The sequence below is a fragment of the Oculina patagonica genome, chromosome 13 (genome assembly GCF_052425735.1).
Source record: "Oculina patagonica isolate OP01 chromosome 13, crgOcupat, whole genome shotgun sequence".
NCBI lineage: Eukaryota > Metazoa > Cnidaria > Anthozoa > Scleractinia > Oculinidae > Oculina > Oculina patagonica.
In genome coordinates, this window is record NC_135770.1 from 137,553 (window position 1) to 163,948 (window position 26,396).

The following is a 26,396-nucleotide window of genomic DNA, read 5'->3' on the forward strand; positions in this document are numbered from 1 at the left end:
ACAACTGCTTCTTTGTTTTCCTGAAATGTTGGACAAGTTCTAGGTCTCAAAAAACGCTATCGCACTTGTTTTCTGTAACAAGTGACACGTTAATGATGAAATCAATCAATTGTTACAAAATTTGTCCGCTAGTGCGATTCGGCCCTTTCTTAAAAATGTTTTGACATTGTAAACTTGTCCGCTAGTGCGATTCGGCCCTTTTTCGCTTAAAAGCCGGCGTTTTCAAATTTACCCACTTTGGAGAGCGTTTTTGAAAAGTACCGTTTTCAGTGACCAAAAACGCCGGGTAAAAAAAGATGCGTTTTCAAATTTACCTGGGTCAGCGAAATGTTTGCGAGACAATCAGGTGAATTGGCATCCACTCAACAGCTTTTTTGTCTTTTCAACGAAAATTCTTAGTCGATGGGCCAGGCAACTGTACGCTGTAGGTGTAAATAATTTCCATGGTATAGTTTCTCTGTTATGTTTTGTCAGTTTGCGAAGACGCCGGTACTGAAGTCACTCAACGGCGAATTTGTTTCAAACACAATTCTTTTCATCTCAGGGATGGTTAAAAAAGGGTGCCAATGAAGGACCCAAAACTATAAGGCTATAAAGTAAGCAGTTTTCGCAAGGCCGATAAAGTTTAAAAATGATCACTTCAAGTCAACTTAAATATAACATGCATAACTTTGTACCCTTATTTTTCACATGGCCCTTTGGTAAACGAATGAGTCGGTTTAGGGTCTGATTACGTGCGGTTTGTTGGGATAAGATTTTAGCTCGGCTTCCAAACCAAATCGCCAAAATCGAAAGGTAACATGTAAAAGCTGCTAAAACAGCAGCACGAAAGAATGTGAGTTGATTGAAAGTGGTCACACTTTTGGGCTTTTTTCTGTAACTGCGGAATTAAAAAATGTTTGCTGTCTTCGGTCTGCAGTCTGCATTCTGCAGTCATGCTAATGACATAACATACAAGACTTCCTATCCAAAGAAATTTTGCGCGTGAGTTTCAGAGAGGGGGTGGGGTAATTTTTTTTGGCGAGACCCGATATTGTGTACGGTAGAATTCGATGAAGGTTAACCATTGTCCTGTCCTGTACTGACTGACTGACTGACTGCTTTACTGTCTGTATGACTGCCTGACTGACTTACTTGCTTACTGGCTCACTTACTTATTATTCACTTACCAAAGATGTAATCGCTCAAAATTTTATTTATTTGTAAATTCAAAAGATTTTTAACGTTATTACTTCCTTTAATCTCAAGCGTGTTCATAATTTAGTTTTGCAGGTTAAGAACTCTACTCAATGATTTTTTTAATATAAAAATCCTCACACTCTGACCCATGCGAACTTCTTTTATGACGTACATTCACACTCAATTAACTTGTCATTAGTGTCTGTTACGTCACATCGAAGATCGAAGTCTTATAAACAACACAGAGATGTGAAAAGAGAAAGAAAACAAATGGGCGGCCGTCAGTTCGTGTACATTTTAGTGTTGCTTGGGCTGACAATCGCTTTTGTAAACGGAGAGAAGAGCGCCTTCCCCGGATGCAGGGTACTTCAGTTTGGAAAAAAGCTACAGTGCAGGGGGGTTGGATTGAGCAGGATACCCAAGATACCGAAGGGAATACTGATAGCGTAAGTAAAACATTTTGGTACTTTGCGCGGGGTGGGGGGGGGGAGGTGTTACCTATTTCCTTATGTATACGGTTCCTGGATCTAAGGTTCTTGCTCATGGATTTGTCTAAAAAGTGCAGCTTGCTCGAGCTTATCTATACTATACCTTTATTTTATCTCTCAGATAGTGCGCGCGCTGTGATTATTTATCAAATGACTTGGGAAATTTGAAATCGACTCGGACGAAAATTTCGAGAAACAAAGACGAAGCGAGCAGCGTCTTCCAAACTTCAAACTCGATCTTTCAGAACTTATAGAAGCCGAAATGTAGAGCAAACGGATCATGACTATTACTGAAGTAAGGAAATTGATAATTATTTTCTCTTTAATTTAATTGAAATATACCGTGAATAAGTCGAATTCTAAATGGCAAAAGAAAAACCGAAGTGCCCGCTGTTGTTCCCAACGAGATCATCGACAATTTTAAGAAGTCCGCTTTAAAACGGTAAGTTTTACCGCTATTTGAGCTCGTAAGTGTACTCGGGAGCTCGAAAAATACTTCTGCCAATGTAGTAAACGAACCAGTAGTAAAAACTTTGTCGTTGGGTGAAACTTAATTTATTCTTAACGACGTGAAACTTAACATAATTACCGGTGGTTTCTAGGACATAAATAAAGAAATATAGTACACTGAGAACGGCAGAAATAACGGAATACAACAAAGGGAATACGATAAAAATGAAAGAAATTAAGCGACATATACCTGATGATTAGGATACGTCAACGAAGGTTCAGCATGAACGAACTTTGTTAGACTCGAACTACTTCTCTTCGCAGTTAAACGTTAAAAATATATGTATAAAGCCCGCGAAAACCCGACCATATGAACGTAGCCGCGGTTGACTGGGCCGAGTTCAAGGCCGTTAAGGGATTGGTTCTTACAGCTAACAACTTAAGCTTAAGGTCGCGGGGGATATATACAGCATGAATAAATTCATGAAGCGAAATTTTGCTTGACCTGCATCTTTTAAAACGCTTATTCCTCGGCTGTTATGAATGCGATTAAGCTCAAATTTTACAGAGACATAAAGAAATGTTAAAAGATTATGTATGTCATCTTTTATTTGGTAGATTGTACCTACGGCGATGTTATAGCCACGATACTGCCAAATTGGGAAGAACTTGATTTCGTGGCAGAGTTTGTAGAATGAGTAGGAGACAGCACACTGTGATCTTGTCAAAAACTAATCAGTCAATATCTCTAGAGTGTCATAACAGAAGCGGATTTTTTAATTTAAAGTTTTCCAGCAAGTTATGGCGGTTTAAATGCGCAAATTTTAATTGAATGCCTCCTACCTCTTTCTAAAAGCGCTCTTTTAAAATTCCGCCTCTGTTATGACACACTACAGTATTCCTAGTTTACCTCTCTGCAGTGGCAGCTCATGAAGTTCTATATCCGCGCTAAATTCTCTGCCACAAAATTGTCGGAAAAGTCCAAACTTTGAGATTTCCGAAGATGTCCCGATCAAAAAACGGTTTCAAAATGGTAATTATGGTAATTATATTCCACGCTTTTATGATGAGAACAATGCGTTTTCAAAGAGACAAACAATTCCAGACGCAAACACATCAAATCACGCGCGCGTGCTCGTATTTTTTATGCAAATATCTCGTCGTAAAGTTCTCGATGTCAGTCGTTGAACTTCGTGCATACGCTTTAAATAAATGCATAATGATGAGCCAAAGGTGTCCCCCGCGACCTTAAGACGGGGTAAGTGGATGAACTCGATGATAAGTCTTGCCTACAATACAAGAAGCAAACGACTTTTAGAAATTTTAGGTGCTAAATTAAATAAATGAATTGTGAAAGGAATATAACATGAAAAAAGAATCGTTACAGATGGAACCAATCGTTTTGGCCCTTCATCAGTAGTGAAAAACGTAACCATAAAGAACGCGACAGAACTAATATTGAAAACTAACGTTCAAAGCCCAGCGCAAGTAAAAAATAAAAAAGTAAACGAAAAGTTAATGTTCATCCTGCGTGGTAGCACACAGGTAGCACAGTGCCTGATTGGAAGATCATCCGCATTTCTTGTCGCTGTCGGTGGATGTTGTTACCGGAGCAAAGCCTGATTCTGCGAATCTTTACATCAGAAATAGTATGGGGTTCTTTGTTGAAATGCTCTGCAACAAGAAAACCGTGTACTTTCCTCTCTCAGCTTCTGAGATGTTCGCCGGCGTCAGTTTTTTTTGGAACGGTGACCAGTGACGTCACCGCTCACGATCGGGTTCAGACTCCCTTGAGCGTGAAGTGCTTCATAGCCGCTTGTACCTCTTTAGCCGACTGAGCCTGGGGCACGAGGAACAAGTGGCTCTGGGGACACATGATTTGTTTGGCTAGATTTAAACAAAGAGAATTTAAATCAAGCCAACCAAACCAACCGTAGTAAAATCCCTTACAACAAAGGGATTTGATTTGATAAATTTAAATTTTTATTTTAAAGATCTAGCCAATCAAATCATGTGTCACCAGAGCCACTTGTTTCTCTTGCCCCAGGCTCCGCCGATTACGAGGAACGAGCGGCTCTGGGGACGAAAATGTAAGTACTGCGGATAAGGCTTCATTTAACCCAGTAACCATCCATCCAAACATTTTGGATATGTATAGCATTTTAAAACAGGCAAGGCTCATAAAAACACAACAAAACAATGTAATTAGTGGGTCTCAATGGGATTAACTGTTAGCCGTAAAACGGTTAGGCGTAAAAATTGGAAAATTTTAACCGTTAGCCGTATGTTAACCGTAAAAAATCGGTCAGTAATTATAAATAAACCAAACTAGTTCACTTCGTCGTCCCAGAATGGCCCTGAGACCTAAAATATAAACAATGAAAATTAACTTTTAACTTCTGTTAACCGTGATGGAAATAAACTAACCGTTAGCCGTAAAAAAGCCAAAGTTTTAACCGTTAACCGTAAAAGCCACCACCCCATTGAGACCCTCTAATAATGTGGTGTACTTATCGTCTTCTAACTGGATTGCAGGGTCTTCAAAGTTTACCGTAGTCACGATCAAGCCTTTTTCGTTGCCGCGTTTTGATTTTAGTCAGGTTCATTGTAGTTCTAAACCTCGCAATTAGAGACGAACGATAGAGCGTTTTCACGTGACGTCACATTTTTCGCGGGAAATTTGAGACGCCATATTGGTGTTCCACTTTTCCATCATGGCGGTATATTCCCTCTCGGATTATGTGAACAACCTCGATCCCTACGTGAAGAAACCTACTCTGATGAGATTTCTTGTGTTGGAATGGATCCTGTAATAATTCCGGATAAAACATATGATCCAGAATGCTTGCCTCCTGTCGAATCTATGGATTTGCTGTCGTTTTAAGTGCTAGAAACCGGCTATTACAGTAAGGACCAATCTTTCAGAAGTTCACACAGGCGTATAATCAACTTATTCAGGGTTTGTAAATAGCGTTAAAGAGTATAAAATAGGCAAAAAGTTCATAGTTCTCGGAAAGGTTAGGCATTCACAAAGAATGAACGATTCAAATGTTACGCTTTCGATAATAACCGAGCAAAATGGACAAAATGGTACAGTGTATGGCGGAACAAGGCAAATGTGGCTCGCATATCACAAGAGTTCTGTTTTACATCGAGGCATGGAATCAAAATAGGAATAAAGGAAAAACTTTCATGTTGTGGCTTTAAGTTTGATTCGCCCTTTCTCTGTTTCTATTGTTTCAAGGAGCAGAAACATATCAACAACTTGTCAGCCAACTTCGATAATTTGCAGCAAATGTTGTCTGAGTTAATATATTTGCCTTCCTGGGATTAAGCTAAAAGTTGACCAAAACTGTTTTCCCAATGTTTAAATACCAGGTTATTCATTTACTTTCCAACCCAGTCTTTCAAATGCTGGAGGAGTTGGTTTTTGTATCAAGGCAGATCATTCAGTTATTTACAAATAGTCCTGAACTCACAAAAACTAAAGATGACTTTGAGGCTCTATGGGTAGAAATGCAAAATGGATCTCAAAGAAACATGATCTGTAGTGTGATTTATCTGCACCCAAATGGTTATATACAAAACCTTATGAATAATCTTAACTCTACAGTTTACAGGATTCATAGGAAGGATAAGTCCTGCATTACCTTGGGAGATTTCAATCTAGACCTCCTTAAATTGGATTCTCACACAGATCGATACAGAAAACTTTTTAAATACCTTAGGGGTCCTCTAGTTTTCAACCACACATTTTACAACCCCCCGGGGGGGGGGGGGTACTCCCATAAATTTCGGATAGGGGTGTGCCGCCAAGGTTCTTAAACCCTGACCCTATTTAAGGATAAAGAAAGCGAAAATTGATACCCTTTTTAAGGCCCAAAACCAGAAAATGACACCCTATTCGAGGGGAGGAGAAACGTTCCGTGACGACCCAAATAACGGCTAACCGCGCACGGCAAGACACAAATCTTTATAAAATCGCTTTTCTAATACCTGAACAGAAAATTCAGTTTTCAGATATCTTTTGTCGTTCAGCTTGGCGTTTATTTTAGCTAATAGAATTTAGGTACCCTATCTAAGGATCACACCGGGAACACATTGCCAAAAGGAGCAACAATGATACCTTATTTAAGGACCGAGAACCTCAAAAACCATACCCTATCGGGCGGCACATACCTATATAGGCCACATATGGGAGTACCCCCCCCCCCCCGGGGTACAACCCACCCGAATTACTGACCACTCAGAAACATCTCACCTCAAGTGGAAATCTTGTTTATGATCTTACTGATCATCTACCTAACTTCCTAATTGTAAAAAAAATATATTCTTCTCTTCCCAATAATATTAAGATCTAATAATGAGACGATTTTTATTTTTATGAATCTGCTCTAATTCAAGATCATATTCAGTGATCCTAATGTAATGTTTAATTCCTTTTACACTAGAATCTCAGAAATAGTTGTTGTTCATATCCCTAACAAACAACTTTCTAAACGTGAATCTAAAATGAAATCCAAACCATGGACAACTGCATTAAGCGACTCAATTATCATTCTAAAGAAGTATATCAAAAACCAAACCTACCGTACTTATTATCATTCAAAACTTAAACTTTTAGGAATGGGCATAACCACTTGCTAAAAGTGAGTAAAATAACTATAAAAATAATCACTTCAATGATTCCAAGAAAGTCGATTGAAGAAGATAAGACAACTTGTCAACCTTAGATGCAGATCTGGATTTATTCCCACTAAATTACTTGTTGACGATGCTAAAAAAAGGATCCTAAGTCAATGGCAAAATTATGCTTTTAACACTTTCTTTGTTCATATTGGATATTTTTTGGCTAAGAGTGTTCGTAGAGTAGATAAATCCCCCCTTCAGTATCTCACACCTTCATCTCAGGATAATTTCTTTCTATTTCCCATAACAACTGTGGAAATTGAAAATAAAATTATTAAACTGAAATCCAGCAAGTCTACTGGACCCTTTAGTATACCAATCAACATCCTAAGAGCTACTAAATATGCCATATCTAAGCCTTTACTATGAGAAATTACATTTAATAAATGCTTCCTTTTCAATTCTACTGGAATTGTCCCAAGGAATTTATTTAAAAAAAAGCTGACTGAGTTACCCCTGTGTTATAAACAAGTTTAGGCCTTACAAACAAGTTTAGACAATTCTGTTCATATTCAATAAACTGTTGGAAAAATTGATGCATAAGAGAATACTATACCTCTTTGCAAAGAAGAAAGTAATTTATTGCAAACAGTTTGGTTTCTGTGAAAACACTCCACTGATCGTGCCATTCTAAGCATCATCGGCTTGATAGTACATACAACATGCAATTGACTGCAACGAACTTTCTTGTGGTATAATTATTTTAAGATTTCAGTAAAGCTTTCAATACTGTAAATCATAACATCTAGAGTGAGAAACTAGATTATTGTGGATTTCGTGGAGTAGCGAAAAATTGGTTCACCTCATATCTTACCAACAGATATCAGTGTGTTTTCTTGGGACATACTGTGTCAGATCTTCAATCTTCGAAATGCTTGCTGCTAACTCGGTCATTTTCTAACATATAGCATCAGCTAAATCGTCTCTACTTATGGCAGAAATACATCTTCCTCTTTCCGTAGTCAGGTATTCCACGTACTTGCCCTGGTTGACAAATTATAACACGTAGAACACAAAAAAAAAACTCATTTTTTTACCACTGGGCCTTCTTTTTTCCCGTATTATTGCCACAGCCGACGGGAATGCAAAGAATCTTAATGTAAATGAGTTGTTTTGTGCATTAAAGTAGTCGAAAAACTGTAAATTATGCTCTAACTGTTGTGTGACGCTACTCAAACTCTGCTTCGATGGAACACCAATATGGCGGATAAAGTCGGTTGCCATGACAATGGAGAAATCTGGTCACGTTAGTGAAAACGCTCTATTAACACCATTATTAAAACTAGCCATGGTATATTGCAATTCCTTAGTTTTGATTGGTTTACAGGCCACGGTATATGTAGTCATATACCATGCACCACAAATATGGTAAGGGTATGCATAAGCAAGAATAGTTGGGGAGCTCTGCAATTTTTGGGGTGTTTTTAATAAACCATTATTCCACTTACGTTTGTTGGATATGTAAGAGATAAATACCGACGTTCTATCTGACTTATTTATGATATTATTCGTGAGGGATCATTATATAAAGCCCGTTTCCAGCAGGACAAAAGCTGTCTAATAAGTGATACCTCGGCTCCGACCGTAAACAACATATCTTTCTTTTGTTTTATTGTTGCCATTATTGTGAGGTTTTCTCAGAATCGCCTGATCGTGCACTTTTCACGGATTCGCGACTCATTGTGACTTGTCAAACTTATTTGAATAACACAAGACTGTTTTGATGTTTTGATGATTTGTTTTGCTCTGTGTGATGTTCGCTGAGCGGGCTAGTGTGTTTTGTACAGCGTCCATAACGTACGAAGGAAAACCTCGAGAGAAACGGCAAGGACATTTACGAAGAGTTGAACCAACGACAGGAACCGAATTCCATATAAGTTGTTTGGAAACGTTTAGGAATGTCGTGTTTTCAGCAATGAGACGCGCGTTGTTGTATTCAAACAGGATAGCCAAGCAGAAGGTATTTTTAACTGAGGCCATATATATATGCAGCGACAAATTCAAGCGAGCTTAGAAAATTGCGTATGTCGATTCTGTAGAATAAGGCTTTAATTTTGAGAGCCTTAAAATTTCAGGAAAAGTAAACCTAAGAAAAGTTTGGGTTCTTTATATGGTTTAATTTGTTTTGTATTTGGTTGCTTTTAAAACTTTATTGTTGGAAATGTAAAGTTTAATTTGTCCAGAGAAGGGGTTTGATTTGGTCAGAAAAAGATTAGTCGTAGCCTAGAATATTAATGAGAGGATTAACAAATTATCCAACGTTTGAGGTATTTATTTATATAAATCTCTGAAAGGAGGGATTTATACAGATAAATCGCTCATTTATATATAATCATAAATTCAATTCATCACCCCCGCTCTTCCCTGCTACACTATCAAGTCCTCCCCGGACTTTCAGTTAGTTAATATTCTTCAGGGTTGTAAGTTAAATAAAGGTTGTTGAATAACAAACGAAAATGTGTCAATCATGAAATAAGAGATAGCTATAGCCATCTCGTATCCAACGCGCGCTCTTGGAATAATTGTTAAATGTTCACTTCGCCAGTCTGCGAATAATTGTGAGTTAACTGTTAAGTATTTTGATGTTTCCTCAGTGATTTAAGTGACAACCAGATTACACGCATTACTCAAGAGGATTTGGAACATCTTCAAAAGTTACAAAAAGTGTAAGTTGATGGAATTTAATTTGTAAAATGTGATAGGATAACTGCAATTATGGCATATGGAATAGATGACGTAGTAAATGAATATGAAAAATATCTACGAGAACTGAATTAATGAACAAACATCAATTAAATAATTAAAACAAAAACCTGAATAAAGCAAATGAAAAGTAGGGTTGGATAGGACCACAAAAAAGATGCCTAATGCTGCAAACATTTTTTATTAGCTGAAAAAGTGAGCCTGAGTATAACGTTTTCTATCAAAATAAATCAAATCTCAAGTATCCACAAAGAAATCTCTCGGCGTATATATTGATCAAAATCTAAATTGGGAATTTCACATAAAGGAAATTTCAAAAAAGATTGCCTCAGGCGTAAGTGCCATTAAAAGCATAAGTGATTTTGTTCCACGTGAGATACTTTTCACAATTCATTAACTCATCCTCATTTTGATTTTTGTAATTTAGTGTGGATATGCTGTTCAAAGGGACTCTCTCAGAAACTACAAAAGCTACAGAACCGTGCTGCGCGTATCATAACCTTTGCTAATTATGATAGAAATACTGATGAACTCTTACATAGTTTAAATTGGCACAAACTTGATCATCAAAGAGCCTTGAGTAAATCGATTATGATGTATAATGCTGTGATTAACCTGACCTGACGAATTATTTGAGTTCTCGGTTTTTCCCGCGTAATGAAGCCTTGACACACAATCTCAGGAATACTAAAGGAAAGCTATCCATACCACAGCCGCGCACTAATTATATATTGTAAACGAAGTTTTAGCTACAGCGGGCTGTGTAATGGAATGGCTTACCGAATGAAATAAAACTAACCAGCACACTTAACAAATTTAAGAACAAATTGAAAAATTACACTTTCGAATCATTTTGCATATAAATTTTGCATACACGGCATCCTTGTAAAGCAGGTTTTTGTTTGTTTGTTCTTACGTGTAGTTAGCCTCCCTGGTTCTTTTTTTTTTATGTACCTGAATGGAATTTACCGTGTTTTAAATGAAGTATTACATACCTACCTACCTGCCAGGGATGGCCCCCCCGCAAATGAAACCAACGACTGCTGCAATAAAACGGTGACCTCAGACATTATGTTATTGCCTTTCAAAATCCTCTGACGGAGAACGTCAATAAAGAATGTACACGTATATACACTAGAATCGACAAGGAAAATGCTCAGAATGATTGCTCTCCTGCCGAAAAGAACGAAGTTTACAACACTAACAGTGATCAATGGATCGTATAATTTAAATGGTTAGCGTGACTTATGAAGTGCTCAGATTGTAATTTGTTACACGTTTGAAGGATAACTGACCTATAGAGTAGTTGAATATTTTTAATGGATTTTGCAGGTATCTGAAAGGCAACCCATTCCACTGTGACTGTAATCTTGAATGGCTGAGATTGAAACTACACAATTCACCAGCTGTCATTCAAGATGGAGACAGTATACAGTGTGCCACACCATCAAAGATTCACAACAAAGCTCTCAAGTCTTTATCAAACCTGTGCGGTAAGTCCTCCTGGTGAAAATCCTTGCAGCATCTTAACAAATCTTTGAGGATCTTCAGAGATCTCTGTCGCGTCAAAGATCCCTTTTTCTTTTTTTGAGATGAGGAACTTTCATGGACATCGTTCCTTAAAGAAATTTTGAAATATCTATAAAAATCCTTAATAGTAGTGTAAATGGATGTTACTTAGATTACTGCAATAACTGGTTTTATAGCTGGCACTCTCGGCGCAGGCTGACACTCTTTTTCGAAGTGAGCTATTCCATTTTCCTAGGGTCTGTCCCGTACCGCTGACTGATGGAATCTGGGTACGAGATTGGCGAAATGAAAGCTATAGCAACCACGATTACGATGCCGTGAATTCAGTGATTTTAACGGGTCAGAACTATCTTTACTAAAGCTCTAAATGCATTATTTTTATCCGAAAATTTCATCATCATCATGTAGTTATAAAAGCGCAGAATTTTGTGATGTTGTGCTACTTTTTTGCGCTGAAATGCAAACAACCAAGTCAACAAAAAACCTTGAAACAATAGAGCACGGGAAAATTCGATCACCACGTTTTCATTACCGTTTTTATAATAAACACCACATAGTGACAACAAGAACCTTCTTTTTCTAATATAAAAAAGTAACCGAACTTTCCCACTGGCCCCATGTTTTTTGTTATTATTCTGGCAAGTTAAGAATGAGAGGAGCTGCTCATGCGCTTTGGAGACATCCGCAGACTACCGCCCTGATGATTGCTTTGCAAGTTGTGAGAACATCGCTCAGATTTCATATAAGAGAATGTATGGGAAGTTGTTTCCCCTCTCCCTGTTCAAAACTAAAGCTCAGTCACAATACAGTAAAAACCCGCGTATAAGAACCTAACATTTAAGAACCTGTTAGGCTAAAATTTCATTTTTAAGCACCCTTCACATAAGAACCATTTTAGGCTAAAATTCTAAAACAGGTTCTTATTTTCAAAAAAGGAAAAATTAATCTTCTCAAAAATATAGAATTAAAAAATCTTCTCAAAAATATATTTATAACACAGTCTGTACACATTATATAATGTTTAATAAATGAGCAGCAGTGTTTTATCAAGTTTAAAACACGAGGCGCAGCCGAGTGTTTTAGACTTGATAAAACACGAACTGCAAATTTATTGAACGGCTTAAAAATCTTCTGGATGTAGATATCATTTAAAAATTTTACTTTATTTCTTGAACAAAAGTTAAGAACCTAATTAAGAACCTAGTTAGCCTAATTTTACACTAAATACCTTTTATATAAGAACCTGTTTAGGCTAACTTGGAAAAACCTAGGTTCTTATACGCGGGTTTTTACTGCAGAGTTTTTGCAATCTGTTGCTAAATGGTAATTTATTGCTCAAAATGAATAATTTAAGATCACATTCTTAGTGCTTTATGGTATACGTGTCGTGATAAAATATGTTAATACCTTTTTCTGTGTCATAGATATAATTACTGAACATAAGCACAGACGACCAATTTCTAGTATCCAGAAAAGAAATGCACAAGAATGTATGTATGTATGCCTTTTGGTTGGCATGTGACTTTTAGAATTGATGTAGTTACTGAACATAGAAAAGCTGTGAAGTTATAGTACACTGATCTGTTTTGACCGTACCTGCTTACTTCCTGAGAGAAATATAAGAAACGAACTCAGAATAACTGAAGGTTGATGTTGGGCAGTAGACAAATTGAGGTGAAATATTAAAAGTAAAGCATACTGTTGACATAACTTAATCTGCAGAATTGTTTTTTCATTGTTTCTAGATATTGACAAATGCAACGATAAAAATCGGCCCTGCGAGGGACAATTGAGATGCGCAAATGTTTCTCTTCCTGGGTCGACTGAAAAGGAATTGTTCTGTGGATGTAAACATGGATTTGATACTGATAAACTTCAGGGAAAATGCAAAGGTTGGTCTTCAGTATTTTCACTACTTCTAAAATTCGTATAAAAAGGCTTGCATCAGGTACCTTAGGATGAGCATGAAGTTGGTATCGCTTTCTAAGAATTACAATACTATAATATCAATTAAAAATAATGTACAATATAAGTGCCTAACTAAAATGTCCTAAAATTAATATTCGTGTTTTTTCCTTGAACAGACATCAATGAGTGTAAAAAACCAAAAATCTGTCCTCGTTATGCTATTTGCACAAATACAAATGGTTCATATGAATGTAACTGCGAGGAAGGTTATTCCAAAAAAAGTGGTGAATGTAAAGATATCGATGAATGCGAAACTGGTGCTCACAAGTGTGATGAAACAACCACACAATGTCAAAACCTAGAAGGAGACTACCACTGCCCGTGTCGAACAGGTTTCACCAAGACTCAAGATAAATGTGTTGGTAAGTGTGTATTTTGTTTTACTATTTTCCCGAAAATGCACAGTACAAAATGTGGTCATAACTCTTATGATAGCGGGTCTTATAAAAGCTCCGTAATGATCACAGAAAGCGCGGTAACGTAGCCTCGTGGGTCTGCCATGTCTGCAGAGGGTTTGATATTTATCTTATTACTGTGTTCTGTTAGAGATGATATTTGAGTAGCTGGCGCAATACATCATTATATATGTCTATTCTATAAGGTAATAATCATTACAGGGGCTCATCGACATCTTAAAAAAGTGTGGAAATGAGAGTTAAAGTGACTTGAGCTTTTCAGAGCTAGAAAAAGGTGTTGAAAAGGAATTGGACAAATATGCAATTTTGTCTAATCTGGAATAAGTTTTTAAGTAACTGTTTGCCGTTTTCTCATTTTGAAAGTTATATTTCAAACAAGGTGTATAATTTTATAACCACCTGAGAAATGTTTCTGGGGACTTTACCAACAACGTCTGCTAAAAATGGAAAATGCTATCCACTGGATAAATCACTGTCCACTAAATAATTAAGTATTGAAGAAACAAGCTAGGATTTCAACTGGATAGTGATTTATCCAGTGAATAGCCTTATCCATCTTTTGAACAACCGAATGTACGGACTGTATGTTATTTAATGAATACATACAGCAAGAAAACTGGGACAGGAATCATATAGAACATAGAACTGACATGATAAATATCCTTCATTTAAAGCAAGATGAAAAAATAGCATTCATATCCTTGGCTTGGTATTCTGGGTGTTGCATGGTGGGGTGAGGGGGGGGGGAGGGGGGTGAGGACAGAGATACTGTGCTACAAGGTGTTTGCTAATATTGGCCGTTTTTATACTAGAGACGCGTTACCCGTCTAGACGAGCTTCGGCAAAAATTTTGTTGCTCGTCTGGTAATGCGTCTCTAGTATAAAGACGGGCACAAGACGCATAACGCGACTAGACGAGCTTTCTTTCGTTATCCGTCTTTCAAGGCGCGTTTCGAAAAGTAGCTCGTCTAGACGGGTAACTCGTCTTATGTCCGTCTTTATACTGGAAACGCATAACCAGACGAGCAACAAAACTTTTGCCGAAGCTCGTCCAGACGGATAACGCGTCTCTAGTATAAAAACGCCATTGTTCTATCAGTGCTAAAACATATTTCCAATATAATTCCCACTGGGTTAATTGCCATGATTCTTTTTGTTTTCTTTAGATATCGATGAATGCAAACAAGATCCTGGCGTTTGCGGCGATAAACGTGCTACCTGCAAAAACACTATAGGCTCTTTTGAGTGCATTTGTGAGAAGACAGGATATGAATACAATAGCGAAGCTCGTAATTGTTCTGACACTGATGAGTGTGTGGATAAGCCGTGTGGTGATGATAAGAACATGAAGTGTAAGAACTCTCAAGGCAGTTACAGCTGTGACTGTGAACCACAATACAGAAAGGATGGAAATGTCTGCAAAGGTGAGGGTTTTACTGGTTAATCTTTCACACTAGGAAAGAGAAGGCTTTGTTAGTAACGTATTCCCATGTATACACGAGCATTTTTACGCTGTTTCAAAACAGACTATCCCCACGAATTTAAGGCTGAGGGTTAGTTATCGTATATTAACCATCAACGGTTAGGGTAAAGTTATAAATTATGGGGTTATTGGTAGGGTTTAGCCAATGCTTTGAAAACAATTACCGTTCTTATTCGATTAAGCGCCCAACCTCGAATAAGCGCTCACCCTGTAGGTAGGAAAAGTTTATAAGCGCCCAGCCTCGAATAAGCGCCCACCCCCACCCCCCTATAATGAGGGCACAAGAGGAATTTTGATTATTGTTGAAGTTGAGATTAAAATTGATTAAGTGCTACCAGTTTCTGGTGCTACTAAGAGACTATCCCGAATACCGAGTATTTTTTAGTTTTTTTTTTTTTTAATGAAACTTTCAATGAACATTTAAAATTCAGCTTTCGTACATCTTTACGTTTAGTTATTATACATTGTTTTTGTTGCAAAAAATAAACGTACTACTTGCTAAAAATTGTGAAAATATAATAAGCGCCCAGCCTCGAATAAGCGCCCACCCTCAACGTCCAAAAAATTAATAAGCGTCCAGGGCGCTTAATCGAGTAAATATGGTAACAATTATTGGAAGAGGTTGAGCAAAATATCGTGATTTGTTAGTGGCGAGCAGCTCATCGGTTATTTGCCGAGGGCGAAAGCTGAGGCAAATAATTGATCTGCGTGAAAAACGTTAAAGATAATGTATCAACGACTTGCGTAAACGTGTCTGCAAGTCGTTCATACATTGTCTCTAACTTTTTTCGAGCACGTAAACGCACGTACAAAAATTACGCGTCTGTGTAAATCCAGCTTGAGGGTTAGGGTGATTTGGGCAGTAGAAGGCTTGGGGTTTCTGTTAATCTTGGGATTGTGATTACGATTAGAGTTAGAGATATGGCTAGGGCAATAACTATACTAAGGTTAGGGTTTGTTCTAGAGATGTACTTGGCAAGAGTAAGCCTGATGGGTAAAGGTACGGATGTGAATCTTCCTGGAATTCAAATGAGATCTCATATAGTTTGACATTGTATAATCACACGAGAGTATGTTCTAATGAGACGGTTTGAACTTTCATTCTCATTTGAATGACCTGCGCAAATTTCACCACAGTCTACAATATCACTAATTTTTGCTCATTTAAAAGCTGAAAAATCTCTCATTCCTTTTCTACATTTCTTAGACAAGTGACAATAACGAATACTTGAAGGTACAACAATTACGCTAATGAATATGAATTTAATTAATCGTTCATTTTCAGATATCGATGAATGTGCAGATAACAAAACGCTCTGTGAGGGAGATATGAAATGCTTCAACTCTCTGGGGTCCTATAAGTGTGATTGTGGTGATGGGTATCTTCGTGCCTACCAGAAATGCGTAGGTTGGTTGTAACAATTTATAATAAATTACTTATGGGTTGCTAGTCCAAAAATGGAAATACTGTGAGCCGGTGTTGAACTTGTGCAACCTAGTTTTCGTAGCAGGCGTCTGTGTAGTTTTTAGCGCGTTTAACAGAGTGCGGATCGCGAGAGGTGCGGAGGAAAAATTTCTCGTGTGGCCCTCTCGCGCCTTTCGCGTTTCTCCCATACGCGCGCTAGAAAATAACGGCGCCTGCTACGCAGGCTATGCAACCATGCACCCAGGTGGAGAAGCCTCTGATTTTTTTTTACCACTCTTTATATCAAGTTTGAACCTGGTGGCATACCCGGGGGTACTCCCTATAATGGTCTATATGGGGAGGTTCCTTTTTCAGGGGGTACTCCCTATAATGGTCTATATGGGGAGGTTTCTTTTTCAGGGGGTACTCCCTATAATGGCCTATATGGGGAGGTTCCTTTTTCAGGGGGTACTCCCTATAATGGTCTATATGGGGAGGTTCCTTTTTCAGGGGGTACTCCCTATAATGGTCTATATGGGGAGGTTCCTTTTTCAGGGGGTACTCCCTATAATGGTCTATATGGGGAGGTTCCTTTTTCAGGGGGTACTCCCTATAATGTTCTATATGGGGAGGTTCCTTATTCAGGGGGTACTCCCTATAATGTTCTATATGGGGAGGTTCCTTTTTCAGGGGGTACTCCCTATAATGGTCTATATGGGGAGGTTCCTTTTTCAGGGGGTACTCCCTATAATGTTCTATATGGGGAGGTTCCTTTTTCAGGGGGTACTCCCTATAATGGTCTATATGGGGAGGTTCCTTTTTCAGGGGGTACTCCCTATAATGGTCTATATGGGGAGGTTCCTTTCTCAGGGTGTACTCCCTATAATGGTCTATATGGGGAGGTTTCTTTTTCAGGGGGTACTCCCTATAATGGCCTATATGGGGAGGTTCCTTTTTCAGGGGGTACTCCCTATAATGGTCTATATGGGGAGGTTCCTTTTTCAGGGGGTACTCCCTATAATGGTCTATATGGGGAGGTTCCTTTTTCAGGGGGTACTCCCTATAATGGTCTATATGGGGAGGTTCCTTTTTCAGGGGGTACTCCCTATAATGTTCTATATGGGGAGGTTCCTTATTCAGGGGGTACTCCCTATAATGTTCTATATGGGGAGGTTCCTTTTTCAGGGGGTACTCCCTATAATGGTCTATATGGGGAGGTTCCTTTTTCAGGGGGTACTCCCTATAATGTTCTATATGGGGAGGTTCCTTTTTCAGGGGGTACTCCCTATAATGGTCTATATGGGGAGGTTCCTTTTTCAGGGGGTACTCCCTATAATGGTCTATATGGGGAGGTTCCTTTTTCAGGGGGTACTCCCTATAATGGTCTATATGGGGAGGTTCCTTTTTCAGGGGGTACTCCCTATAATGTTCTATATGGGGAGGTTCCTTTTTCAGGGGGTACTCCCTATAATGGTCTATATGGGGAGGTTCCTTTTTCAGGGGGTACTCCCTATAATGGTCTATATGGGGAGGTTCCTTTTTCAGGGGGTACTCCCTATAATGGTCTATATGGGGAGGTTCCTTTTTCAGGGGGTACTCCCTATAATGGTCTATATGGGGAGGTTCCTTTTTCAGGGGGTACTCCCTATAATGGTCTATATGGGGAGGTTCCTTTTTCAGGGGGTACTCCCTATAATGGTCTGTATGGGGAAGTTCCTTTTTCAGGCTTCAGGTATATAAAAGGGTAGGGATTTCACAAAATTTGGTATATGAAAGAGTAGGGAAATCTGTCATTAACATATTTAAAAAGACCATTAAATATTTCGAACAAACGCAAATTATGGCTGAAACTTCTTTATTTATTTATTATTATTCTTTATTTTTTAAGTACTACATTTCGTGCAGGTTACAAAAGGGCTTCCTCTTTTCAATAAAAGGTATACGAAAAGGGTTTCCTTTTCTGTAAAAATCGTATATAAAAAAGTAGGGTTGGACCTTGGGCGGAGCCTCTCCGTATATGCTACCCCCTCCCCCCTGGGGGAGCGTAGCATATAATAATAATATTTAATATTTATATTGCGCGTATCAAGGCAGCTCTTACTCCGGTTTCGTAGCTTAATTGTTTATTCTCATCTCTTGGTATGTAGAAATAATCTTTTCTTTTGGTCAAAAAGAAGCTGTTTTGTTGCTGTTGTTGTTGGGCGAGGGAGGGAAGGTGAGGAGTTCTTAACTGTGAAACCAACTCTCTGTTGAATTTCAGATATCGACGAGTGCAAGATCAGGAGACACAACTGCTTCAAACAAAGTTACTGCCGCAATTCACCTGGCAGTTTTAAATGTGTCTGTCCAAAAGGCTACAAGCTTAAAAGTGATGGGAAATCGTGCTTAATAAAGAAGAAAAAAATCATTCCAAGAGGTGGTCCAGCGGCTGGAACCATTGTTTTGTGCGTTTCTGTTGTTTTGGCCTTACTTTGCCTGTCCGCGTTCATTACTGTAATGGTGAGGAAAATAAAGAAGAAGAAACTTGCACGTGAAGGTAGGTGAAAAGTTTTGAAGGTGGAACATAAAATTAATGATTTGTTTCTTATATTTGTATAGTTTGAAAAAATCTATTCAAAGGTTTTGCAAGGGACCGCTTAACGATAATACTGTATTAAAAATATCAGGAGTACAATTAAAGACTACAAATTTGTACTCTGAAAGTAATACAAATACTTGAATTTCCCTTCCATTTATATAAAGGTACAAACTTTTTGTTAAATATTTGCACTTCCCTTGACCTTAAGATAAACATCCTACATCAGGGAGCGAGAAAACAGCGAAGAAAGATTGGATTAAGTTGATTAAAATAGCTTTCTTAGTAAATAACCACTTCGTAAACTATGAAAAGTAAAAACGGAGAACATTGAAAAACATTCAATTTTTCTGCAGACCCAGTTATCAGCGTACCTGTACAAACCATTTTTTTTTTCATTTCGGGATGTTGAAATATCGGTTTTCTGAAGTATTTTATGAAGTCCGATATCTCCCGCAGATCACAATCGACAAACTACTGACACTGAATTATTTACATATTTTTAATTCATACTCTTGTAGATAAGGTTGGAGATGAAACAGAAGACACCGACATCATTCCAGTGGCAGAACATAAATCTGCTGATGGAAATGTAGAGGCTGCTACCAGCCAAGATTAAAAAAAAAAAACAGTTTTTATAAGGTTCGCCTTAAAATTAATTTTCTTTCTAACTCTGCAAACACAATCTGAACTGAGCATGTAAATCGTGTGAAAACACTACTGTGTAAAATTCGAATACATCTTTGATATAATTTACTTTATGTAAAAACTATTAAGTCAAAAATTGTACGTTAACTAAAGGTTTTTGAGACGCTTTATATCTCTTTACATCTGATATAACTTTTGTTTTAAACTAACTATGGAAGGAATAAGTATAAAAGCAATGAATCATTTCTTCAGAATTTCACCATCGTTTTCTGCGACAATTTTTTTCCAAAATTAACAGGCACATGATTGCAGTTGTTGCTGTGAAAAATTCTTATTCTGTCACGATGGAATATACTTGTAAACTCCTTCTCCAAAACACACTTAATAAAATACAAGGTGGACTTGTTATTGTGTTGTTTTTGATAAGGTGAAACAACCTCAGCTGCATCAGTAGAATACCGATACTGAGTCCTGGGCTTATGTTTTTCCAAAGGCCCTTTAGGTGGGCCCATTTTCAGGGGGGGGATTATTATCGGGAGACGGGGTATTCTCCTGAGAAATTAATTTTGTTTCAGAATAATTTGAGTTTATATTAGGATGGGATGCTACTTTTAAGACGTATACAGGAGTATTTAAGTGATAAGTGTATGTCTCCCGTTGCAAGATCCTGCTATATGGTGTAGATTTAGATGAGTGGTAAAATTTATGATTATAAAATGAAACATAAAACAAGAGGGGTTTGCGGGGCGTTAGGAAAGGACTTATATAACGATTTGGGGGACTTTTTTTGGGGGAAAGATGTTCTCGGCATTTTACGGTAAATGACTATCTTTTGAGTGTTAGCTCTCCGATTCGATCGTGTGTGGAAAGTTGATGTTTCGACAGTTGGTCCCTCGTAATATCAGGTTCGAGCAAAGTCCTTACTCTGCCGAAGGGCTTTAGATCGGCACACACGCAGGGAACAATCCTCGTTAAGCTTTTCCAGGGACTTGTCGCGGGACACCTTGCGTGAGGGATAATCTCCGTGACTAGTCCACTCGTACAAACTCTTTTTTTTTTGCATGATCATAAGTGCAAGAAGAAAACGGCCACAAGAAAACTGGAGACGAGACAGAAGAGGAAATCAATAGCCTGCGTTGCTGGCGGTTTTGTTGGGGTTTGAGGTTTGGGTTTACAAGCAAGCGGCGAAGGCTCGAGAGGATTTCAATTTCCTCCTCCCCAAGCCACTTGCGGCTTCGTCGCTCGTTGTCGCGGGTTCGCCGCTTGCTCGCACGCTACGCAGGCTGGAAATCAAAAGACTTGTACTTAGTCGTTCTTAATGACTCAATTATGGGCGCGTGGGCCAGGCGCCATCTTCTCAACGGAAACTCCAATAACAGACGACTGGTTTTAATTCTACAAAGTATGCATACTGTGCAGCTATCGCAACTTATAACTAACTGTAATTCAAAATAAAAATAAAAACTAGTAATAATCAGAGATTAGGGGAGTGCGTTTGACCCAAGATAGGTACCCAAGATAAGGCTAGCAAACGTAATCCGAGTTACACGACTGTTTATATCGTCATACAAATTTAAAACGACCGCGTGTGCAACATAAAGCGCGCATCCAACATCACTTGAAACTATCAGAGAAACAATCTCCTTCCAACAGTGCAGGAGGCAGCACAGGAATCTTTTTACTACTGTTAAAAGGAGGACTGCCGAAACGTTTATTTTTCAGCACAATTTACAGGGCAAACTCGCAAACGCAAACCGAAGAAGATCGTCGAATCAACCTCGTTCCCAGGGTCTCTCGCAAAGAAACTGCGACGTCATTAATTAGCCAACCTGCCACATACCAAGATACACAGAACGACACATAAAACGATTTTCACTGGACAGCCACGAGACCACACGCCACCACAAGATTAGGATTTGTTTTCCTACCGTCGAACACAAAAATTGTTTACAGCCTAGCGTTATCGGCTTCATGAATTGTTTTTGCGCGCGCTGTCTTTTTGACGTCGCTGTGACGCATAATTAGAATTATAAGGAGCATGTGAGCGCGCACAAGAGTTCCACAAGTAATTCTTTGAGATGGACAAACCAACCCCCCCTCCCCCCAAAAAAAAAAAAAAAAAAATAGAAACAGGAATGTTGTAGTTGGAATCAAAAATACAAGTTGCCATCACTAGAGGATATTTTTTGCTAATTCGGGAGATAATTACTTCTTTCGTCACGACCATTGCGCGCGCTTGTGATTTCGCGTAAATATTTATCAAAGGTTTTACTTTGAAATTCTGCTTAAAAATGAAAAAGAAACAGTCCTCGATCAGTTCTCAATTGCTGATCACTTACTTTAATTTCCCTTCAATTCAGTTTACATTTCGATCCCTGTAAGCTGCTTATATGACGTACATTTGAACTCAATTAGCCGGTGGTAAGTTAATTTATATTACGTCACAGCAAAGATCGAACTTTTAAAAATAACACAAATATGTGAAAGGAAATACGAAATGGGCGGTCGTCGGTTCGTGTACATTTTGGTGTTGCTTGGGGTGTTGATCGCTTCTGCAAGCGGAGAGAAGAGCGCCTCCCCCGGATGCAGGGTACTTGAGTTTGGAAAAAAGCTACAGTGCAGGGGGGTTGGATTGAGCAGGATACCCAAGATACCGAAGGGAATACTGATAGCGTAAGTCAGAACATTTCAGTCCTTTTAACTTCCCCATGTGATAATTAATACAATTTTACCTGAGAGATATATTCCTCCTATCCACTTCGGTATCGATAGGTACTGTGCGTCTGTTTAAAATCTATATGAATTTGTTTAATAACTAAAAAGCTTGCTCAGTGACCTACGGCTTTATTTTTCGTTAATTTTCCCGGCGAAGTTGTTGTCTCCTTGCACGAGACATTTGTCAATATGCAAAGGATTCCCGGATTATCCGGGAATGTCATTCTATCACTACCAAGTTTTTTCCCCACGCCATTTTAAAAACTCTGCAAACAAGAAACCTTAGTAAATAAAACCTCAGTGAATATGTTTTCATTATTCTGCATAAAGATAAAAGCATAACGAAAGATCGATTTGAAAATGGAACTCATAGTTAGTTTGGAGAGCACGAGCTGGCACTATAATGACTTTGTGACAAGCTCCTGACAAGCTCCTATGTCATTGTCAACGACTTTATTTGTTCCCAGGTCTTAACGCTTTATTAAAAAATGATACTCTTGAAAAACAGGGGTTTGCGTTATCATGCAGTGTTTTTGCGTTTTATTTAAGGAGAAGTTTCCGAAAAGTGCGTTTGTTTGTTTTTCTGATCCGAACCTATTGCTCTTTGCTTGTTGTTTACTGCCTCTACAATATTCGTAGTCCGACTCTCGTCCATCCGTTCATAAAAAGCCGTCTTGACGACTGCAGCGGTCTTTTATATGGACTTCAGATTATTTTTCAATCTCGTAGCAGATTTGTGAAATAGTCTCCTGGCAAATTATTCCTTGAATATTTTTCTTGTCACATGCGTATGCATAGATTGTAAGCATTTTTCATTGATGAAACGTCAAAATTAGACTTTTTCGTATGAAATAGTTGCTATTGTACATTGTAGACTTTTTCTTTCTTAAAATTGAGTTAGAACCTATAGTTTCTTCTTATATTTTGATGTTTCATCTTTTACCCTGTCTGTTCTTCCTTGTGCTATTTCTTCAGTGATTTTACAGACAACTTTATTACACATATCACTCAGAAGGATTGGAAACACCTTGAAAAGTTACAACAAGTGTAAGTTTTACATTTAAATAAGCTAGGAAAACTACAGCTTAAGATTGATGTATAGTGCTTCAGTGTGGTAGATGCCTGGATCACGTTCGTAACTTGACAGGTTTTTTTTTAACAAAAAACTGTATTTCTTTTTTTTGTATTTCATCCAAATTTTATCAAGCAGTTTCTTCGAAAAGCTTATAAGGACAAAACTAAAGGTAATAAAAAACACCGCTTCCACCTCTTTGATTAATATTCAAGATTAAAAAGAAAGCGATTCAAATTTGCATGTATAGGTAAAATAAAGAGGTATCAATAAAAAGTGACAGAAACTAAAAGCCACATATCGAGAAATAGAAATATTTACTTTAAAAAATATTAGCGTTATACAAATAATTTTGCGCGAGTAGAGTCAGACAGTGACTTTATTGATGAATGGATTATTAATCCAGACTGCGTTGTCTAAAAAATGGTTAGGTAATTATTATAATTTTTTTTAATTTCTAAGTTAATGTTGCGGTTATTAATTGCTTCTTCATATTAGTGAAAATGAATATCTCCAAACTCCAAGAGAATTCATATTCTCTTGATATCTCTGCGAATGTTATCTCTTATTGATATAATTCTTTCGATATCTCTGCGAATTCCGTAAGTCTTCCTTTCAACGTAAGACTCTAGACACTCTAGGGCACGGCAGTCGTGGAAAGCAGCTTTTTATTAAATGTTTCCTTTCTGCATAGCTTTTAATAAGATTTTTATTGTTAGTAAGCATTATTGTTGTAATTTGATAGTTGATGATTTGATCGTGTCTTTAAATTAATATTATCCAATCCAATCGAATATTCACCTTTTTGCAGGTATCTAAAAGGCAACCCATTCCACTGTGACTGTAATCTTGAGTCGCTGAGATTGAAACTACACAATTCACCAGCTGTCATTCAAGATGGAGACAGTATACAGTGTGCCAAACCATCAAAGATTCACAACAAAGCTCTCAAGTCTTTATCAAACCTGTGTGGTGAGTTACCCTGGTAAAAAAGCCTACAGAATCTTAAGCGATCTTTGAAGATGTTTCGGAATCTTTGTCGTGGTAATTAAAAGTGTACAGTCATTGAGATAACGAATTTTAATGGATCCAGAAAAAAATTTTTGGAAGATCTTTACAGATCTTTAATATAGTGATGTATATGGATTTTACAAAGATCATTGCTATAACTGATTTTACAGCTAAAAACCTTGAAGATTTGATCCTATCTGTTTTCATTGCTTTCATTGTTGCTTTCATTGTTGCTCTCTGATAGTGGCAAATGTCGAGAGTCTCTTAAACGTAATAGTTCATACATTACAGTTTGAAGCTAATACAGAAAATAGTCAATGTATCACGAAAATGATGTCTCAATATTTTGTCCACATCAAGTTTGGCGAGGTAACGGTTTAGCTGGTCCAAGATTTTCCATTGCATTGTTCCCCACAGCACAGTGAATATGAATACTCCGCACTATTGTAAATTTTTTCTTCGCTATTCTCACTAGTCCAATCCCTGAACTCTCCCTTTCGCGCGCCTTTTGGGGCTGAACCCTGGCGCGCAAAGAGAGTCCAGGATAACTTGCATGCGCATTCTCAGAACAAACCAATCAGAAGCGAGGAGTATTGCGTCACTTGCTTGGGACGCGCGCGCTAGGTTAAAACTGGCTCGCTCAAATGACGAATAAATGGGTTGAAAATCATCCTTTTTTTGTTTTTTGTTTTATTCACCTCAGTGTTGCTGGTCAGTATCCACCACTAGCCACCTCCACTTCAGTGAATAGTTGTTAAATTTGTTTGTGTTTTTTGGCATGTGGGGTGGGGGGATGGGGGCTTTTTATTTTTCACATTACATGTAGAGTGGTCATGACCTTTCTCTTTTTCCTTGAAAGAGGGTCAGAATCTTCTGTTTTGCTTTACGATGGATCTTGCCAGCCCACAGCTCTGGCGTAACTAATGAATGGTCCCTTATTGTATGTTGTTTATCGGTAGTTTTTGGTTAAAAGTGACTAACCACGTATTCAATTTTCAGGTTTAAATTTAAAAGTTAAGACATGATGTGATTAAAATACGTTTTATTTCATGTGTTATAGAACATATGCACAGCCAACCAATCCCTGGTATCCAGAAAAGAAATGCACAAGAATGTATGTATGCTATGTTTAGAAGCGTTCCTCACTTTGTCATGTGCCTTGCTTGCAAAAAAATATGTTACAAAATGTAAAGAAAAAATCCATACGTTACGTTGTGAAAATTGCAGTACACTGGCTAGGTTTGCTTTTCACACATAGTACTAGTAGATTTTTTGACTAATTACTTACTTTACCTGCATAACTGTTTTGTGTGCCTGCATTATTTCTTTTCTTAATAAACACAGAATCAGAGTAGATTGAGCATTAGTCAAATTTAAATGCAATACTGAATGTCGGTATATTTTTGTATTTATAATTGTTTTGATTCTTCATAGATATTGACAAATGCAAGGATATATCCTGCGAAGGAAAAAAAAAATGTCGGACTTATGGGTCTGGGATTTACTGTGACTGTCATCCTGGATTTGTAATTGAAGGTTTTAACCAACAAATATGCAAAGGTTGGTCTTTTATATATTTTGCACTGATAATTCTTTTTTAGTTTTGTTATAAAAGGAGTTATTTTTAACGGCATTATAAACCAAAAAAAATTTGTTGTTAACCTCTACAGTATGGGGCCCAGTTCTCGGCCGGGTCCAGTTCTCGGCCACTTTGTGTTCAACGCGTTTTCACGCCACAGTTGAATTAAAAGAAAAAGTTTTTTTCTTCAAACGATAGACTGATTCTTGTGATCTTAATATCTTGCGTTTGATCTTTCAACTCGCTATAGAAATATTACACGTCGAGTTTATGCGAAGGTAGGTGAATTTGTTTTTTTCGAAAACTTGTTTGTTTGCGGCTCCTTAAAATTCATGGATGTAGTTAAATTTGTATTTTGTCCGTGAGCCCCTACCAAACGAGCTAAATTTTGGCATATAAAACTAAGAATAATTCAGCTTTCTGCTTAAGTTAACTTTTTGTTGAGCCGCTGTATATTTTGGTCTTAATTTACTTCGAAATTTTTC

General features: G+C 37.8%; 3 protein-coding genes across 3 annotated transcripts in view; all 3 read left to right on the forward strand.

Moving 5' to 3' along the window:
• Nucleotides 1–26,396, forward strand: part of LOC144634372 (uncharacterized) — a 164,047-nt gene that overhangs the window by 128,469 nt on the left and 9,182 nt on the right. The gene's annotated exons all lie outside the window — the stretch shown is intronic.
• LOC144635368 (uncharacterized) lies at nt 1,366–19,940 on the forward strand. The gene is made up of 10 exons (XM_078494475.1): nt 1,366–1,625; nt 9,401–9,472; nt 10,842–11,015; nt 11,275–11,378; nt 12,785–12,931; nt 13,124–13,369; nt 14,590–14,847; nt 16,192–16,314; nt 18,572–18,847; nt 19,408–19,940. Exons 1-10 carry the CDS (start codon nt 1,450–1,452, stop codon nt 19,503–19,505), a joined length of 1,674 nt encoding a protein of 557 aa, XP_078350601.1. The 5' UTR covers nt 1,366–1,449; the 3' UTR covers nt 19,506–19,940.
• LOC144634374 (uncharacterized) overlaps nt 21,969–26,396 on the forward strand; it is a 48,055-nt gene continuing 43,627 nt past the window's right edge. The window contains exons 1-4 of the mRNA XM_078493324.1: nt 21,969–22,207; nt 23,225–23,296; nt 24,133–24,293; nt 25,393–25,446. Coding sequence (XP_078349450.1) covers nt 22,032–22,207; nt 23,225–23,296; nt 24,133–24,293; nt 25,393–25,446 — 463 coding nt within the window. The 5' untranslated portion in view covers nt 21,969–22,031. The remainder of the gene's footprint in view (nt 22,208–23,224; nt 23,297–24,132; nt 24,294–25,392; nt 25,447–26,396) is intronic.

Bases quoted from the DNA above. Each gene is read 5' to 3' on its own strand.
- LOC144635368 (XM_078494475.1), top strand. From the start codon at position 1,450: ATGGGCGGCCGTCAGTTCGTGTACATTTTAGTGTTGCTTGGGCTGACA. The intron at 11,379-12,784 runs GTCAGAACTATC...CATTGTTTCTAG, and splicing joins GAATTCAGTGATTTTAACGG to ATATTGACAAATGCAACGAT. The intron at 13,370-14,589 runs GTAAGTGTGTAT...TGTTTTCTTTAG, and splicing joins GACTCAAGATAAATGTGTTG to ATATCGATGAATGCAAACAA.